The 20,641-nt window shown below is 50.9% G+C and overlaps 2 protein-coding genes across 2 annotated transcripts in view; one reads left to right on the forward strand and one right to left on the reverse strand.

Moving 5' to 3' along the window:
- The window catches only part of MRPL22 (mitochondrial ribosomal protein L22), a 37,664-nt gene extending 20,860 nt beyond the window's left edge, over nucleotides 1-16,804 (reverse strand). Inside the window, exons 1-4 of the mRNA XM_075344304.1 lie at nucleotides 16,741-16,804; nucleotides 14,510-14,543; nucleotides 7,141-7,273; nucleotides 2,525-2,590 (exon numbers count right to left, since the gene is read on the reverse strand). Coding sequence (XP_075200419.1) covers nucleotides 2,525-2,590; nucleotides 7,141-7,273; nucleotides 14,510-14,543; nucleotides 16,741-16,762 — 255 coding nt within the window. The 5' untranslated portion in view covers nucleotides 16,763-16,804. The remainder of the gene's footprint in view (nucleotides 1-2,524; nucleotides 2,591-7,140; nucleotides 7,274-14,509; nucleotides 14,544-16,740) is intronic.
- GEMIN5 (gem nuclear organelle associated protein 5) overlaps nucleotides 16,724-20,641 on the forward strand; it is a 167,321-nt gene continuing 163,403 nt past the window's right edge. The window contains 1 exon segment of the mRNA XM_075344305.1: nucleotides 16,724-16,881. The gene's annotated coding sequence lies outside the window, so the exon portion shown is untranslated.

A 20,641-nucleotide genomic window follows, 5' to 3' on the forward strand; every position in this document is an offset into this window, starting at 1 on the left:
CCCCTCCCGCTGGCACCTCCCACGGCCCGCCACCCCTCCCGCTGGCACCTCCCACGGCCCGCCTCCCCTCCCGCTGGCACCTCCCACGGCCCGCCTCCCCTCCCGCTGGCACCTCCCACGGCCCGCCTCCCGCTGGCACCTCCCACGGCCCGCCTCCCCTCCCGCTGGCACCTCCCACGGCACGCCTCCCGCTGGCACCTCCCACGGCACGCCTCCCGCTGGCACCTCCCACGGCACGCCTCCCGCTGGCACCTCCCACGGCACGCCTCCCGCTGGCACCTCCCACGGCACGCCTCCCGCTGGCACCTCCCACGGCACGCCTCCCGCTGGCACCTCCCACGGCCTGCGGCACCTCCAGACTTGCTTCCTATTGAGCACATCTGGGATGTGATTGGTCGAGAATACCAAAAGGAGCTGCCAGCAGTGGATCTTGATGATTTGTCCAAGTGTATTCAGCACAGAACCTTCCTCAGACAACCACTAATGACCTCATTGATATCAGCCTAGACTGTAAGTGCCGGAATTGATGCTCATACCCCATACATCAAGATATTTTGATAAATTTTGGTTCCATTTTTTCATCATTTGCATATCAGTAACATGTCTACCCATCCTGTGATCCCCATAATTTCACTACTTTTCCTTCTTGGTGTTGCAATTTCAATATTGAGGAGTTAAGCACCAAAACATTCCTAGTGGTCACCACATGCGGCCTGTATATAGGTCACATCTATGGCCTTGCAGAGTTCAGGCAATAGCTTGTTTTTTGTCCCTTTTTTGGGAGGGGAAGTTGGGCCAATTTTGAGTTATACTATCGAGCCCTAATTTATACTTTTCTGGCATACAAAGAGTGCACATTTTTGGTGCATCCCACCTTTGCGCTTTTTTTTCGATTTTGCGCTGGCCTCGCCACTATTATAAAGAATGGATGGACCTAGCGGAAGGGGTCTGGCCAATCACAGATGAGCAGATATACTAGAAACTGGTGTCAATTATAGTGGACACCAGCTCGTACGCCGTGTACCCTTCAGAGAGGTGCCAAATATATTAAAGGGAACCTGTCAGCAGAAATTTCGCCCAAAATCTAAAAGATTCCCCCTCTGCAGCTCCTGGGCTGCATTCTAGAAAGGTCCCTGTTATTATTGTGCCCCATGTGAGACCAAAATAAAGACTTTATAAAGTGGTACCTTTTTGTATTCAGATACTGTAAATGTGACACGGGGGCGGGCTTTCTGGCGTCCGTTATTCTGCCCCCTGGTCCTGTATGCCGCCCCCTGATCGCTCCTTTCCATAGCTAATGCACCGCCCACTGCTCCAGCCATCCCCGCGCATGCCCAGTGCCAGTCTCACGGGAATGAGCAGTGTGACCGCTGGTGACGTGTGCGCAGGCAAGTGATTATGGGCGGGGCTGTGATTGTTATCAGCAAGTACCCGCCCATAATCTCGTGAGCGCGCAAACCTCACCAGCGGTCACACTGTGCTCAGGGTAGATGCTAGACTGTATGGGCTGCTTCCAGGGATGACGTCCCTTTTGTCACGTGATAGGGGCGTGTTCAAAAAACTATCACGTGACAAAAGGGACGTCATCCCTGGAAGCAGCCCATACAGTCTAGCATCTACCCTGAGCACAGTGTGACCGCTGGTGAGGTTTGCGCGCTCACGAGATTATGGGCGGGTACTTGCTGATAACAATCACAGCCCCGCCCATAATCACTTGCCTGCGCACACGTCACCAGCGGTCACACTGCTCAGTCCCATGAGACTGGCACTGGGCATGCGTGGGGATGGCTGGAGCAGTGGGCGGTGCATCAGCTATGGAAAGGAGCGATGGGGGGCGGCATACAGGACCAGGAGGCAGAATAACGGACGCCGGATAACCCGCCCCCGTGTCACATTTACAGTATTTGAATACAAAAAGGTACCACTTTATAAAGTCTTTATTTTGGTCTCACATGGAGCACAAGAATAACAGGGACCTTTCTAGAATGCAGCCCAGGAGCTGCAGAGGGGGAGTCTTTTAGGTTTTGGGCGAAATTTCTGCTGACAGGTTCCCTTTAAGAGGAGTGCGCCTCCCGAAATATTTTCCCTATCTATCCAGCTTTTGCTCAAAAATAGAATACAATTATACAGGGATGGATAAATTCCCCCTATGATTTCTGCATATTTCCCATGGTGTTCAGACCAAGTCATCCCCGATAGGACTGATTGCTGGGACCCCACCAAATTTACGAACGGGACATTGCGTCCCAATGTCAGAATAAAGTGGAGGTGGAGCAGGATTATCGTCACTATATATATTGTCTATAGGACTGGTCGAGACACCTAAGCGCTGTACTTTGCAATCTCTACCAGTCCTGTAGATAATTTAGCAGTAGCGGACATTTCGATGAGGGCTCTGCATAGATTATGGGATTATTTTTGTAATTTGACCCGCACCCTTACTTTTCTACCGCTCTGCATCATGTCATGTATATGGGGTATACAGCCCGACGATTCGGCACTGTATACCAAGCATAATACATACCAGTTTGGCCAAGTACCACATCTTGTCCATGCTGTACTTGATCGCTCTACGACAATGGTGAATTTCCTGTGGAAATAAATGGGAAAATATGATATACGTGCCAAAGCACAATCCGAGGTCAGCGAACGCAAAGCCCTTTGAGGTCTATGGCAGCTGCAAAGTCATAGTGTAAAATCATACAATACATCCCTACATATCAGAAAAGCTCTCAGTCCGAAGGAAATTATGGGAGAATTAAGGGGTGAAAGCTGCAGAAATAATAGAAGCAGCTCTGAAATATTTTACAGGATGAGGCTGAGATAAGGCAAGCAAACTATGTACAAAGATGCTCAACTTTTCTTGCAGATTTATGGTCACTTACATGGGCCAATATCGGCCCATTACCATAGTGGAGTCGGCAAATGCAAGATGATCGGCGCTTGAGTCCTGGGCTGTTTCTGCAGACCAACAAGATCTATGGGATCTGAATATCCAGTCTCTGCCAGACCTGGCCCCCGCCACGCCCAGTCTGCCAGACCTGGCCCCCCGCCACGCCCAGTCTGCCAGACCTGGCCCCCCGCCACGCCCAGTCTGCCAGACCTGGCCCCCCGCCACGCCCAGTCTGCCAGACCTGGCCCCCCGCCAAGCCCAGTCTGCCAGACCTGGCCCCCCGCCAAGCCCAGTCTGCCAGACCTGGCCCCCCGCCACGCCCAGTCTGCCAGACCTGGCCCCCGCCACCTCCAGTCTGCCAGACCTGGCCCCCGCCACCCCCAGTCTGCCAGACCTGCCCCCCACCTCCCCGACACTACGCCCAGTCTGCCAGACATGGCCCTCCGACACCACGCCCAGTTTGCCAGACCTGCCCCCCCCGACACCACTCCCAGCCTGCTCCCCCAACACCCCTGAAGCCACACTCAGTCAGACCCACCCCTTGAAGCCACGCCTAGTCTGACAGTCCTGTCCCCCTGAAGCCACAGTGACATGCCCCTATAGCCACTCCCAGTCTCAGCAAGACCTCTCCTTGAAGCCAAGGCCAATCTTTGCAAAATAGGGGTGTAGGGGGGGGGGACACCACGTCATTTGTTTCTTTGGTTAATACAAAGCTGGACAATAAGCAACACCAGCCAGGCACTAAAAGGTGCCATTTTATAACGTCTCATGTGGATGTAAAGTTATTTCTCTCTTAAGATATCTCTATCTATTATTATCTTTTCACATTTTCAAACACATACAAATCAGTAATTTCTTAAATGCTTTCTATCCTGGTACGTGTCACACAGACAACATACACGTAAACATGGATAGCCACATGGATGGTGCCACATGAAGGTGTTTTCACGTATACATGTGAAGACGATCTAAGATGCAAAAAAAAATTGGATTTTGGGGTCGGACAACATTTGGCAATGTGCTCTAGTACATGAGGTTTAATCTTTATATTAGTTTTTATATTCTAATTTTTTTTGCTGATATTGGAGGGAAAATGTAACATATCAATATATTCTATTTTTTTTTTTAGGATTATTCCCCTGTAACTGAGGCTGGTCTTTTAGCCCCAGTTATTGGAATAATTTGATCCTACAACCTAGGAACCAGCAGCACTTGGTTCCTCCTTACACACATTCACTGGGCCAGGAGGAGGAAGCAGGGTAAGTGCTTCCTAATCTATATACACACAGCAGAAGTTCAGCACTGTGTGTTCAGAGATGGAAAAAGTAAATCTGGTAATAAACCATGGTTATCTTCTCTATGGGGAGTTTGGCTGTGTTTGACAATCTGTTCCCCAACCCCACAGATTCACGATTTTGTGCCACCAGCTTAGTCTGCATTGACATTTTAGAACGTCAGTGCGAGGATAAATGTGGACCATCTGGACATTTCACTCCAACAGCTTCACGATTTTGTACTACCTGCTTAGTCTACATTGATGCATCTTCTCTGTGGGAAGTCTGACTGTGTCTGACACTCGGCTCCCCACTTCCACAGCTTCACGATTTTCTACTACAGTGTTTTTCCTAAAATAAGACCTCCCCCAAAAATAAGCCCTAGCAGGGATTTTAAGCATTTTCAGAGCAAGGCTTAAATATAAGCCCTCCCCCAAAAATAAGCCCTAGTCGCGGATCAATAATATAATTTCCGTGCAGCCAAAAAAGTTAAAGATACTGCAGGACACTTCATTATAGACAGCGGACACCCTGCAATCACTCATCAGACGCTGAGCGGCAGGACCTCTAGCGATCACACCTCCGCACTCACCACATCACACACACAATCACCCTTCTGATCGCTCACACACAGTCACCACATCCAGCGATACCGATCCTGAGAAGCTGTGCGGTGGAGTGCAAGGAGCTGGGACACGTGACTTCCTCCCTTCCCTGCGGAGTACATGCTAGAATGTACGGGCTCCTGACAGGTATAACCTAACGGACGCACTCTGTACCGCTGGATGGAGTGTGTGTGTGTGTCATGAGCATGTGTGTGTGTGTGTGTGTGTGTCATGAGCATGTGTGTGTGTGTGTCATGAGCATGTGTGTGTGTGTGTGTCATGAGCATGTGTGTGTGTGTGTGTCATGAGCATGTGTGTGTGTGTGTCATGAGCATGTGTGTGTGTGTGTGTCATGAGCATGTGTGTGTGTGTGTCATGAGCATGTGTGTGTGTGTGTGTGTGTGTCATGAGCATGTGTGTGTGTCATGAGCATGTGTGTGTGTGTGTGTGTCATGAGCATGTGTGTGTGTGTGTCATGAGCATGTGTGTGTGTGTCATGAGCATGTGTGTGTGTGTGTGTCATGAGCATGTGTCTGTGTATGTCATGAGCATGTGCGTGTGTGTGTCATGAGCATGTGCGTGTGTGTGTCATGAGCATGTGCGTGTGTGTGTCATGAGCATGTGCGTGTGTGTGTCATGAGCATGTGCGTGTGTGTGTCATGAGCATGTGCGTGTGTGTGTCATGAGCATGTGCGTGTGTGTGTCATGAGCATGTGTGTGTGTGTCATGAGCATGTGTGTGTGTGTCATGAGCATGTGTGTGTGTGTCATGAGCATGTGTGTGTGTGTCATGAGCATGTGTGTGTGTCCGTCCAGCAGAAGGAGGCAGCGTGCAGCATTCTTGCTGGCAGCGGCTGCCGGACATCACAGGAAGGACTTTGGAGTCACTCAGCCGTCCAGGGTCTGGTAAGTATAAGTCTCCTGGGAAGGGGGAGGGGGTCTGTTTTTTGTTTTTTTTTTGGGGGGGGGGGGGGAGAAACTTACCCCCAACAATGTTTCTCCAAGAATAAGACCCCCTCCAAAAATAAGCCCTAGTGCTTTTTTGGGGGCAAAAAAAAAAAGTATTAAGACAGTGTCTTATTTTTGGAAAAACATGGTACCTGCTTAGTCTGCATCGACATGTTTATCTTCTGTGTGGGAAGTCTGGCTGTGTCTGACAATCAGCTCCCCACTCCCACAGCTTCACGACTTTGTGCTGCTTAGTCTGCATTGACATTTTAGAATCTCAGTGTGGGGATAAACGTGGACCATCCGTACATTCCAAAAGTGGTTAAACAGTCATGAAATTTTTTTACAAACGCTCGATCATTGATTATTATGGTCTCATCTAAATGAGCCCCCATGATAAGTGTACTCTGGGTAGATAAATCCACAGCCAACCGGCAGCAACATCCCTGGCAAATTTCTCTCACCAATTTAACCCTTCTCCATTGAAAGCAGTGAAATTTTCAATAGAGAAATGACAAATTTAAATATCCAGCCCGCAGATTGGCATCGGGAAAATGTCTGCAGCAGCAGGAGAGTCATCCACATGGCTGGTAATGGAGTCCAAAACACTTCACTTCTACCAGCACTGGCAAACATGAAAACCAGAAGCCTTCCTGTATTTTATGGACTAGGCAGCATCAGCTTTTATTGCGCTGTTTGGGGCTGCGAGTGCAAGAGAACGGAATATCGATCACACAGGCGCCAGGAATGCTTGGACATGTCAATCTTACTACCCAGACGTGATGCACACATCCATAAAAGATCACAGACAGCGCTTTCCCAAATCCACCAGCTAAGAAATACGGCAACGAGTGCAAAACAAGACTCACGGCCCATAGAGCCAAGAAACACTGTTGTCAAAACTCCAATACTCAAACTACAGGAGGTGATAAATATACACTGTATGGAGAAAAATATTGAAGTCCTCCTCCTAATCTTTGACCTCGCACCCCAACAACAGTGAATATAGGGATACAGTGCAGATATCTGCAGGGATTGCTCATGGAGCTTTGTTCTAGATCACATTGACACTGAGAAGGCACAACCCTCCTGAAAGGCCAACATGCAGGCGCAAAAACAAAACCCCATAGGGCAAGGAAGTCCCCCAAGGGGCGACCGTGCGGGCACAAAAGTCCCCCAAGGGGCGACCGTGCGGGCACAAAAGTCCCCTAAGAAGAGACTGTGCAGGCACAAAAGTCCCCTAAGTGGAGACCGTGCAGGCACAAAAGTCCCCTAAGTGGAGACCGTGCAGGCACAAAAGTCCCCTAAGTGGAGACCGTGCATGGAAATTAATGAGCTTCTCATGATTTATGCATATTTATACCCTAGTCAGTGCAACAGATGCTATAATAAACGCTACCAAGCACACGACATGGACTCACCGCAGGCCGCCGAGGTTCATCGGGAAGCTGTGGAGGGTAGACCACTCTGTTCTTCTTCTCCCAGTGGCTACTCTCCAGGGCAGCGCTGGTGTGGACACTGCTCTGTGACAGGACACCGCGGGCGGCCGACAGACTGAAATACAAATACTGTGTAATGAGAAGAATTCTGCAAGATGGCCAGTGTCTATCTCATTAGTGTAAATCACATACAGCAGACCGGGCCGTCACCCACCGGCACAGACACACTGCCGTCACCCACCGGCACAGACACACGGCCGTCACCCACCGGCACAGACACACGGCCGTCACCCACCGGCACAGACACACGGCCGTCACCCACCGGCACAGACACACGGCCGTCACCCACCGGCACAGACACACGGCCGTCACCCACCGGCAGAGACACGGCCGACACCACCGGCGGAGCACAAGAGCCGCAAACAGAAGAGGCGCCAGGCCCACCGGGAGGAGAGTCACAGCCATTCACTACAGACATGGCCACTGGACCAGGGTCCTGCAAAGCAAAAGACTCCAGGCTGCCATCTTTACCTGCACCGATACATTGTACCAAACAATCAGGAGACAGTGTGAGAACAAAGATTGCTGATTTCTAAATTTGTATTCAAAAAGAAGGGAATTTTGTTACTTACCGTAAATTCCTTTTCTTCTAGCTCCTATTGGGAGACCCAGACGATTGGGTGTATAGCTACTGCCTCCGGAGGCCACACAAAGCATTACACTAAAAAGTGTAAGGCCCCTCCCCTTCTGGCTATACACCCCCAGTGGGATCACTGGCTCACCAGTTTTAGTGCAAAAGCAAGAAGGAGGAAAGCCAAGAACTGGTTTAAACAAATTCACTCCGAAGTAACGTCGGAGAACTGAAAACCGTTCAACATGAACAACATGTGTACCCGAAAAACAACCAAAAATCCCGAAGGACAACAGGGCGGGTGCTGGGTCTCCCAATAGGAGCTAGAAGAAAAGGAATTTACGGTAAGTAACAAAATTCCCTTCTTCTTCGGCGCTCCATTGGGAGACCCAGACGATTGGGACGTCCAAAAGCTGTCCCTGGGTGGGTAAACAATACCTCATGTAAGAGCTGCGAAGACAGCCCTCCCCTACGGGGAGGCAACTGCCGCCTGCAGGACTTTTCTACCTAGGCTGGCGTCCGCCGAAGCATAGGTATGCACCTGATAATGCTTGGTGAAAGTGTGCAGACTCGACCAGGTAGCTGCCTGGCACACCTGTTGAGCCGTAGCCTGGTGTCGTAATGCCCAGGACGCACCCACGGCTCTGGTAGAATGGGCCTTCAGCCCTGATGGAACCGGAAGCCCAGCAGAACGGTAGGCTTCAAGAATTGGTTCCTTGATCCATCGAGCCAGGGTGGCCTTAGAAGCCTGCGACCCTTTGCGCTTACCAGCGACAAGGACAAAGAGTGCATCCGAACGGCGCAGGGGCGCCGTGCGGGAAATGTAGATTCTGAGTGCTCTCACCAGATCTAACAAATGTAAATCCTTCTCATACCGATGAACTGCATGAGGACAAAAAGAAGGCAAAGAGATATCCTGATTAAGATGAAAAGAGGATACCACCTTCGGGAGAAACTCCTGAATGGGGCGCAGCACTACCTTGTCCTGGTGGAAAACCAGGAAGGGAGCCTTGGATGACAGCGCTGCTAGCTCAGACACTCTCCGAAGAGATGTGATCGCTACCAGAAAAGCCACTTTCTGTGAGAGTCTAGAAAGTGAAACCTCCCTCAGAGGCTCGAAGGGCGGCTTCTGGAGGGCAACTAGTACCCTGTTCAGATCCCATGGATCTAACGGCCGCTTGTACGGGGGTACGATATGACAAACCCCCTGCAGGAACGTGCGCACCTTAGGAAGTCGTGCTAGACGCTTTTGAAAAAAGACGGATAGCGCCGAGACTTGCCCTTTAAGGGAACCGAGCGACAAACCTTTTTCTAACCCAGATTGCAGGAAAGAAAGAAAGGTAGGCAAAGCAAATGGCCAGGGAGACACTCCCTGAGCAGAGCACCAGGATAAGAATATCTTCCACGTTCTGTGGTAGATCTTAGCGGACGTGGGCTTCCTAGCCTGTCTCATGGTGGCAACGACCCCTTGGGATAATCCTGAAGACGCTAGGATCCAGGACTCAATGGCCACACAGTCAGGTTCAGGGCCGCAGAATTCCGATGGAAAAACGGCCCTTGGGACAGCAAGTCTGGTCGGTCTGGTAGTGCCCACGGTTGGCCGACCGTGAGATGCCACAGATCCGGATACCACGCCCTCCTTGGCCAGTCTGGGGCGACGAGTATGACGCGGCTGCAGTCGGATCTGATCTTGCGTAGCACTCTGGGCAAGAGTGCCAGAGGTGGAAACACATAAGGGAGCCGGAACTGCGACCAATCTTGCACTAAGGCGTCTGCCGCCAGAGCTCTGTGATCGCGAGACCGTGCCATGAAGGTTGGGACCTTGTTGTTGTGCCGGGACGCCATTAGGTCGACGTCCGGCCTTCCCCAGCGGCGACAGATTTCCTGAAACACGTCCGGGTGAAGGGACCATTCCCCTGCGTCCATGCCCTGGCGACTGAGGAAGTCTGCTTCCCAGTTTTCTACGCCGGGGATGTGAACTGCGGATATGGTGGAGGCCGTGGCTTCCACCCACATCAGAATCCGCCGGACTTCCTGGAAGGCTTGCCGACTGCGTGTCCCCCCTTGGTGGTTGATGTATGCCACCGCTGTGGAGTTGTCCGACTGAATTCGGATCTGCCTCCCTTCCAGCCACTGCTGGAAGGCTAGTAGGGCAAGATACACTGCCCTGATCTCCAGAACATTGATCTGAAGGGTGGACTGCTGCTGAGTCCACGTACCCTGAGCCCTGTGGTGGAGAAAAACTGCTCCCCACCCTGACAGGCTCGCGTCTGTCGTGACCACCGCCCAGGACGGTGGTAGGAAGGATCTTCCCTGTGATAATGAGTTGGGAAGAAGCCACCACTGCAGAGAGTCTTTGGCCGTCTGGGAAAGGGAGACTTTCCTGTCTAGGGATGTTGACTTCCCGTCCCATTGGCGGAGAATGTCCCATTGAAGTGGGCGCAGATGAAACTGCGCAAACGGAACCGCCTCCATTGCCGCCACCATCTTCCCGAGGAAGTGCATGAGGCGTCTTAAGGAGTGCGACTGACCTTGAAGGAGAGTCTGCACCCCTGTCTGTAGTGACCGCTGCTTGTCCAGCGGAAGCTTCACTATCGCTGAGAGAGTATGAAACTCCATGCCAAGATACGTTAGTGATTGTGTCGGTGACAGATTTGACTTTGAGAAGTTGATGATCCACCCGAACGTCTGGAGAGTCTCCAGCGCAACATTCAGGCTGAGTTGGCATGCCTCTTGAGAGGGTGCCTTGACAAGTAGATCGTCCAAGTAAGGGATCACAGAGTGTCCCTGAGAGTGCAAGACTGCTACCACTGCCGCCATGACCTTGGTGAACACCCGTGGGGCTGTCGCCAGACCAAATGGCAGAGCTACGAACTGAAGATGGTCGTCTCCTATCACGAAGCGCAGAAAGCGTTGGTGCTCTGTAGCAATCGGCACGTGGAGATAAGCATCTTTGATGTCTATTGATGCTAGGAAATCTCCTTGAGACATTGAGGCAACGACTGAGCGGAGGGATTCCATCCGGAACCGCCTGGCGTTCACATGCTTGTTGAGCAGTTTTAGGTCCAGAACAGGACGGAATGAGCCGTCCTTTTTTGGCACCACAAAGAGATTGGAGTAAAAACCTTGTCCTTGTTCCCGAAGAGGAACAGGAACCACCACTCCTTCTGCTCTTAGAGAATTCACCGCCTGCAGAAGGGCATCTGCTCGGTCGGGATGTGGGGAAGTTCTGAAGAACCGAGGCGGAGGACGAGAACTGAACTCTATCCTGTACCCGTGAGACAAAATGTCTGTTACCCACCGGTCTTTGACCTGTGGCAGCCAAATGTCGCAAAAACGGGAGAGCCTGCCACCGACCGAGGATGCGGAGGGAGGCGGCCGAAAGTCATGAGGCAGCCGGCTTAGAAGCGGTACCTCCGGTTGCTTTCTTGGGGCGTGAGTGAGCCCGCCAGGAATCAGAGCTCCTTTGCTCTTTCTGAGTCCCTTTGGACGAGGAGAATTGGGGCTTGCCCGAGCCTCGAAAGGACCGAAACTTTGACTGCCACTTCCTCTGTTGAGGTTTGCTTGATCTGGGCTGGGGTAAGGAAGAGTCCTTACCTTTGGACTGTTTAATGATTTCTGCCAATTGCTCACCAAACAGTCTGTCTCCAGATAATGGCAAGCTGGTTAAACATTTTTTAGAAGCAGAATCTGCTTTCCATTCTTTTAACCACAAGGCTCTGCGCAAAACTACAGAATTGGCGGATGCCATTGAGGTACGGCTCGTAGAGTCCAGTACCGCATTGATAGCGTAAGTCGCAAACGCAGTCATTTGCGTAGTTAAGGACGCCACTTGCGGCACTGCTGGACGTATGAGAGAGTCCACCTGCGCCAAACCAGCTGAAATAGCTTGGAGCGCCCACACGGCCGCGAATGCTGGAGCAAAAGACGCGCCAATAGCTTCATAGACAGATTTCAACCAAAGGTCCATCTGTCTGTCATTGGCATCTTTAAGTGAAGCCCCATCCTCCACTGCAACAATGGATCTAGCTGCAAGCCTGGATATTGGAGGGTCCACTTTTGGACACTGGGTCCAGCGTTTGACCACGTCAGGGGGAAAGGGATAACGTGTATCCTTAAGACGTTTGGAAAAACGCTTGTCCGGATAAGCATTGTGTTTCTGGATTGATTCTCTGAAGTCAGAGTGGTCCAGAAAAGTACTCGATTTACGCTTGGGATACAGGAAATGGAATTTCTCCTGCTGGGCAGCTGCCTCCTCTGCTGAAGGGGCTGGGGGAGAAATATCCAACAGCCTATTGATGGCCGCTACGAGGTCATTTACCATGGCGTCACCATCTGGCGTATCCAAATTGAGTGCGGTGTCAGGACTAGACTCCTGATCACCCACCTCTGTCTCATCATATAGAGACTCTTCTCGCTGAGACCCTGACCCGCGTGATGACGTGGAGGGTCTCTCCCAGCGAGCTCGCTTAGGCGGCCTGGGACTGTCATCGGAGTCCGAGCTCCCAGCCTGTGATGCCTGGGACCCCCTTGAAGTACGGATTAGTTCCAACTGAGGGGGACCGGGGAGCATAGACACAGCAGTGTGCATGGTCTGCGCAACTGGCCTGGACTGCAAGGTCTCCAGGATTTTTGTCATAGTCACAGACATTTTATCAGCAAAGACTGCAAATTCTGTCCCCGTCACCGGGGCAGGGTTCACAGGCGACTCTGCCTGGGCTACTACCATCATAGGCTCTGGCTGACGAAGTGCCACTGGGACTGAACATTGCACACAATGGGAGTCGTTGGAGCCTGCCGGTAGATTAGCCCCACATGCTGTACAAGCAGTGTATACAGCCCGTGCCTTGGCACCCTTGCGTTTTGTGGATGACATGTCGTTGTCTCCTCTTGTCCCTGAACGGTACCTCGCTCGTCATCCAGCAGGTTCTATGGGTCTGTGGATGGAGCCCGGCCTCAGGGCTTGGTGGCCGGATCCCACTTCCTCAGAGCCCCTCAGGGGGATGGGGAAGGAAAACAGCATGTGGGCTCCAGCCTCCGTACCAGCAATAGGTACCTCAACCTTACAAACCGCAAGTGGGGTGAGAAGGGAGCATGCTGGGGGCCCTATATGGGCCCTCTTTTCTTCCATCCGATATAGTCAGCAGCTACTGCTGACTAAACAGTGGAGCTATGCGTGGATGTCTGACCTCCTTCGCACAAAGCAGAAAACTGGTGAGCCAGTGATCCCACTGGGGGTGTATAGCCAGAAGGGGAGGGGCCTTACACTTTTTAGTGTAATGCTTTGTGTGGCCTCCGGAGGCAGTAGCTATACACCCAATCGTCTGGGTCTCCCAATGGAGCGCCGAAGAAAATCCCCAAAAAACGATTCAGTGATTTAAAGGTACCTCAAAACAGGAGTAAAAATAATACAAAAGATATATAAATAGTTATGTCAGTACAAAACTAATGGTATGGCTGCTGAAAATTGGAGAAAAAAGCGTAGATGCAGCGTAGGCTCCTAATGAGGTGTGAACAATCCCAAAGGCCGGGCACACAACAGACCCCAGACCTAATTGCCTCCTAAATCTCTGGACTCAGGTCTCTGGACCTGACATTACCTCTCTACTAACCAGAATCCCACAATGTGTGTCTGCTATTTCATCCTTCTTCTCTGCGCGATTCCTAAAGCTTAGCATGGACAAAACAGAGTTCATTGTCTTTCCTCCTCCTCACTCATCTCCTCCAACAAGCCTTTCCATCAAACTTGATGGTTGCTCACTCTCCCCAGTCTCACAAGCTCGTTGCCTTGGAATAACCCTCGACTCTGCTCTATCATTCAAGCCACACATCCAAGCCCTCTTCACCTCATGCCGATTACAACTCAAAAATATCTCCCGAATCCGTGCTTTCCTTAACCAAGAATCAGCAAAAACATTAGTGCATGCCCTCATCATCTCCCGCCTCGACTACTGCAACCTCCTGCTCTCTGGCCTCCCTTCCAACACTCTTGCACCCCTCCAATCTATCCTAAACTCTGCGTCCCGCTTAATCCACCTCTCCCCTCGCTACTCCCCAGCCTCGCCACTCTGCCAATCCCTTCACTGGCTTCCCATCGCCCAACGACTCCAGTTCAAAACATTAACCATGACATACAAAGCCATGCACAACCTGTCTCCTCCCTACATCTGTGACCTAGTCTCCCGGTACCTACCTGCACGCAACCTCAGATCCTCACAAGATCTCCTTCTCTGCTCCTCCCTTATCTCCTCTTCCCACAATCGCGTACAAGATTTCTCCCGTGCATCCCCCATACTCTGGAACGCTCTACCTTAGCACATCAGACTCTCCCCTACCAAGGAAAGCTTCAAGAGGAACCTCAAGACCCACCTCTTCCAACAAGCCTACAACCTACAATAGCCCTCAGTCCAGTACACCACTGCGCAACCAGCTCTGTCCTCACCTATTGTACCCTCACCCATTCCCTGTAGACTGTGAGCCCTCGCGGGCAGGGTCCTCTCTCCTCCTATACCAGTCTGTTTTGTACTGTTAATGATTGTTGTACGTATACCCTCTTTCACTTGTAAAGCGCCATGGAATAAATGGCGCTATAATAATAATAAATGTATGAGTCCAGGAGACCCAGAACGTGAAGAACCAGGAGTGTCGGAAGCTACGGAGGAAAGTGGCAATAGGTGACAGTAACCGAGGCGGCTCAGTGCCTGCATCTGTTATACTCACCCACGCTGGACTCGGGAAAATGACCCCCATAGAGCTGTAGGAAAAATATCAATAATTAGTACAAGGACAAGAAGAAGCAATAAGCCCTGGACAAACTAGATCACCTGTGCTCTACTGCTACCTAAAGATGGACGGAGTATACAGGACGTCAAAATGTCTGACACACGCTTAGCCCCCCACCCGGACAGACTCATAATAACAGTTCAGTGGCTGATAACAGATAGCAACAGACATGACGGGGAATAGAAAAAGCTACCTGTATTAAAGTGTTCCATCAGCAGAGTACAGATGTCCCGCTAACACCCTGCTGATGGCCATATGCCACCCCGACACACCTCTGCCCCTCTGAGCATATGCCGCCCTTATGCACCTGCGCCCCTCTACACATATGCTACCCTGCACCACCCCCATATGTGTGTCTGCCCCCATCAACACACATCTGCCCCCCCCCCCCCATACTTATGCGACTCCGCACATTTGCCACCATTACAGGCCTGCACGACGGTCCATTAGATGCGACAGTACCCGGCTCATCCCGATTGCCCTGCTGCGATGGCAATTGGGGTAATAAGGAGTTAATGACAGCCCACAGCAGCCACAAAGTCCTAGCTTAGTGATGGCAGGCGTCTATGAGACACTCCCCCATCACTAAACTGTAAGTGAAAGTAAATAAACACAAACACCCAAAAAATCCTTTGTTTGAAATACAAGACAAAAAAACACCCTCTTTCACCACTTTATTAAAATCCCCAAATACCACTCCAGGTCCGGCGTAATCCACACAAGCTCCAACGACGCTTCCAGCAGTTCTATGGCTTCTCAGAGAGCGCCATAGAGCACGACCGCTCGCTGTGAGCTCCACGCAACTGAAGTGAGTCGCGCTATCAGCGGTGACGTCACTCAGGTGATTTCCAGTCACAGCTGGAGTCCTTCACTTGGGCCGCAAATCCGGCCGCGACTGAAGTGAGCCACAGGTGGAGGACTCACCTGAGTGACTGCACCGCTGATCGCGCAGCTCACTTCAGTCACTCGGGTGATTTGCTGTCACAGGTGGAGGACTCCAGTTATAGCAGTGGCCACAGCTAACCTGATAGCGCGACTCACTTCAGTTGCTGCGTGGAGCTCACAGTGAGCAGTCATGTTCTATGACACTCACTGTGACAGGACAGGGATGTAGCAGAGCTGGAAGCATCTTGGGACCTTGTGTGGATTACGTCGGACCCGGAGACCTGTTTGGGGGGTTAATAAAGTGGTGAAACAGGGGGCTTTTTTTGTCTTTTATTTCAAATGAAGGACTTTTAGGGTGTTTATTTACAGATTAGTCATGGGGGGGGGTGTCTCATAGGCGACTGCCATCACTAACCTAGGGCTTAGTAGCAGCTGTGGGCTTTTATTAACTCCTTATTACCCCCATTGCCACCGCACCAGGGCAACGGTAAGCGCCATGCCCAGTGCCAGAATTGGGGCATTTTATGGATGCGCCACTTCTGGAGCAGCTGTGGGCTGCTATCATTAGGCTGGAAAGGGCCAAATAACCATTGCCCTCCCCACCCTGATAAGATCAGCCCCCAGTTGTTTGCTGCACAGTTTTAGAAAAATGGGGGAACCCCCCACATATGCCTCCCTAAGCTATGTGCGCACTGGGAAAAGGAAATTTCTTGTGAAAATTCCGCAGGCTCAAAGATTTCCTCACCTGCGGAAAAAATCCGCTCCAAATTCCGCAACAAAATCCGCATGCGGATTGTTGCGTTTTGGTGCGGTTTTTCCGAAGGCTGTTCCCTGCGGGATTTTTCAATGAAATTAGTGAAATCCCGCAGCTACCTGCGGAAAAGAATTGACATGCACTTGTTTTTGCTGCGGGATTTCCGCAGCAAAACATGCAGCTGTCAAATTCTGCCTAGTGTGCACAGGATTTTTTTTTCTCCATAGGATTTGCTGGTGATTCACTGCAGAGATGTTATGAACATTTTCTGCAGCGAAACATGCAGCAAATCCGCGGCAAAATCCGGTAAGTGTGCACATATTACGCGTCTTCGCCCCCAGCGGCCATCTTGGTACACCCGCACAGTCGCTCCTCAATACACTGCGGTGTGGAGAGCGCGGACATTGCGGCGGCTGCAGCTCTTTCCTCCCACAGCAGCAGATTCCCCCGTTGTTACATATGGCCGGGATCTACCATAAAGCTCCCACTGCCTGCCCCGGCCATGACATCCGCGTCCTCCGATACTCACCCGCAGACAGGGACGCCGCCATCTTGGACACTCTCACTTTACGACAGGTTCGCTGTCAGCGCTCACATGGGAGCCGGTTCTTTACGACAGCAACGCCGTGAAGTGCTGCATCGTGTTGGAGGAGAGACAGAACTGAGGAAGGTAAGAGAGAGAGATACATGTCCTGTATATAGCACATATACACAGTATATAGCATGCATATAATAGCTACACCCTTTATATAACACGTATAGCCTGTATATAACACGTATACTCTGCATACAACATGTACACTCTGTATATAACTCCCATATACTGTATATAACATATAAGCCTTCATACAACACAGACACCTTGTATATACACAGGAACCCAGTATACAGCATATATACCCAGTATATAATATCCATACCCTCTATATAACACACAGGCACTCTGTATATAACACACATGCCATCTGTATATAACACAGTACACCCTGCATAGAACACATGGGCAGTGGCACACAATATATTGCATGTATACCCTGTATATAACACGTATACTCTGCATACAACAGAGACACTTTGTATATAACTCCCATATACTGTATATAACATGTAAGCCTGCATACAACACCGGCACCTTTTATATACACAGGAACCTAGTATACAGTATATATACCCAGTATATAATATCCATACCTTGTATATAACACACATGCCTTCTGTATATAACACGTACACCCTGCATAGAACACATGGGCAGTGGCACACAGTATATTGCATGCATACCTTGTATATAACAGATACTTTGTGTGTAACCCCAATACACTGCATATAACACACGTGTACCCATTATATAGTATGTATACACTATATATAACCCCCATATCTTGTATATAACACGTACGCCCTGTATATTGTCACGAATACTCACTCACTGAGTGACAGCTGCTCAATTGTTGGCAGGGCCGTGCTGGGTCGTAAGGATTGTCGGCAGGCCCGTGCTGGGTCGTAAGGATTGTCGGCAGGGCCGTGCTGGGTCGCCGGGACTGTCGGCAGGGCCGTGCTGGGTCGCCGGGACTGTCGGCAGGGCCGTGCTGGGTCGCCGGGACTGTCGGCAGGGCCGTGCTGGGTCGCCGGGACTGTCGGCAGGGCCGTGCTGGGTCGCCGGGACTGTCGGCAGGGCCGTGCTGGGTCGCCGGGACTGTCGGCAGGGCCGTGCTGGGTCGCCAGGGCCGTGCTGGGTCGCCGGGACTGTCGGCAGGGCCGTGCTGGGTCGCCAGGGCCGTGCTGGGTCGCCGGGACTGTCGGCAGGGCCGTGCTGGGTCGCCGGGACTGTCGGCAGGGCCGTGCTGGGTCGCCGGGACTGTCGGCAGGGCCGTGCTGGGTCGCCGGGACTGTCGGCAGGGCCGTGCTGGGTCGCCGGGACTGTCGGCAGGGCCGTGCTGGGTTGCCTTCGACTATTCCTTTTCCTAGCCCCCTTCGTCTCGCTTTACCAGTTATGACTGTGACCTGTTTTCATTTTTGCTCCTCTGCCTTTGACATACGCTCTCGGTATTTGACCCAGGACTTCTTGACTCCTCTGCCTCAAAAGTGGCAATAGCCAGCGTAACATTATGACTGGCAGCTTACATTTTTTCACCAGTAGGGATCCCGTTGTCTAGCTTGATGAATACTCACACTAGCTCTTCGCTGTTGGCAGTGGCTGAGATGTCTGTACCTTCAGACGTGCAGTTGGTCTCTCCCAAACCTGTGGTATCCCTTCTTGATACATTTTCAGGAGAGAAAAAAAACAGTTTAAGGTGTTCAGGGAGAGCTGTAAGCTATTATTTTATCCTGCGACCCCAAACTTAAGGGGTTGAGTTCCAGCGGGTGCGGATAATCATGACCGTACTGTGAGGTGGCTCTCAGATCTGGGCGGTTTCATTGTCCCCACAAGCCTCAGGAAGGATTTCGACCAACACCTTCTTTGACACCTCAGGTCTAATTTATAATGAACCAAAGAGGATCCAGGTGGTGGAAGCAAAAATTGTGAATCTAACACAGGGGGTCGCACCGCTGAGGACTATAGTGCTGAGTTTCATCAATGGTCCACTGATGTTGGGTGGAACAATGTGAGTCTCAGGTGTCGATTACATAGAGGCCTTTCGGAAGCTCTCAAGGGCATTTTGGCTCTTCATGCGCCTCCTGGTTCTTTGGAGGAGGACATGATCCAGGCCAGATGGATGTGTTGAAGAGAGCCATAAGATGAAATACTTAATTAACCTCTGGACATAGAGCACTGTGAGAAGTGTGTTCAATGAAATCAATTCTCTATACATAAGCCAGTCAGTCTTCAGAGGAACCCAAGATGGCCCCCGATGACATCATAGACCCACCCATCATAGGATCACCAAGATGGCCCCAGATGACATAGACCCGCCTACGATGACGCCCACCAATCAGCTCATGGACTAACACATTGGTCAACACACTTACCAATGAACACATCCAGACATGCTCCTTTCCAAGGTTATATCAGGGCATGCTTCAGTTGAAATAAAGCAGAGTCTGGACCGACTTAGGTCGAGGAAAGATGAATATCCGACTGTGTGTCTGATCTCATTTTTCAAGCATGCACTCGATCCTCATTAATAAGAATCAGGCAGTAGGCAACTTGGGGAACTTTATAAGAGTTCACCCCAACAAATGGTGCCCAACGTGGAACCAATAGACGAAGACACCCGAAATCCTGATAAACCGGCAACTGGAATGGCATGACGTACTGGACACCCCAGGAATTTGATCACCTCCTAACGAGAGCACGGTAAGCCTGCTGATTTTTCATAATCTGTAGTCTTCCCGTGGTCTCGGAGGCGGGGGGGGGTGTCACTGATTGCCTGACTGTGTCCGGTTTTTTGGGGTATCTGTTGACGGCAGACCAGGTCTTACGGCTATTGGCCATATTAATCTCGGAAGAACCATCACATGTTCAATTGCCTGCTGCCTGTTGTGTGTTTTGTCTTGAGGGGAGATTGACTGGTAGTTAGGAGAGCAAGTAGTTTTGTGAGCATCGTCTGGAAGCGTAAAGGATATAGTCTGTGGTATAGTATACGGTTGTCGCCTGTGGTACAGTTTATGGCTCTGTGAGGAAATACTTGGGACTGCTGGTACGTGGTATTCTTGGGGCCTAGCGCAGTGTAGCGTGGAATGGCTGTTACGGATACCATTGGGGCATAGCGTTTAAGTTGCGTGATGTGGCTGGTACGTGGTAGTCTTGGGACCTAACGCTGGACGTGAAATGGCTGGTACGGGTACTATTGGGGCTTAGTGCAAGCTTGGGTGATATAATTGGTATGAGGTGTCTTGGGGTCTAGAAAGAGCGCTGGACGTGACTCGGCTGAAAACCTTTGTGAGCAGCAGGGTGCTTATTACATTTCCCTGAGCATGTCCATTTACCCGAGGTAGAGCCGATAGACATTATAACGGCCTGTTCTCATGTGGTAGAGAGCAAACATGGACACAATCTTGGACTGTCTATGTGATCTCGCTGGACATATTCTAAAGGACTATCCAACCAGATCTTCAGGATCTTGTGGAGATGGATGCTTCTGAGGTCTGGGTAGGGGCCGTATTATCTTAGGATTGAAAAACTCTGACCATTTTGCAGTCATCATCTGCTGAAAGAAATTATGATGTTGAGAATCGCAAGTTACTCATTTAAATTGGCCTTTGAGGAATGGAGGCATTCTTTAGAGGGGTCAGGTCATCAGAATCAGCTAAACAATTGACCCTCAGACAGGCCAGATGGTGCTTATTTTTCTCTAGATTCAGTTTCTCCATCACGTTCTGACGCACGGTCCAAGCCTTGATTCAGTTTCTCCATCACGTTCTGGTGGCGGTCCAAGCCTTGCTTAAGTTACTCCCCCGGAACCTACCACCTCCATTCCTCCTCAGGA

The sequence above is a fragment of the Anomaloglossus baeobatrachus genome, chromosome 4 (assembly GCF_048569485.1).
Source record: "Anomaloglossus baeobatrachus isolate aAnoBae1 chromosome 4, aAnoBae1.hap1, whole genome shotgun sequence".
Classification (NCBI taxonomy): domain Eukaryota; kingdom Metazoa; phylum Chordata; class Amphibia; order Anura; family Aromobatidae; genus Anomaloglossus; species Anomaloglossus baeobatrachus.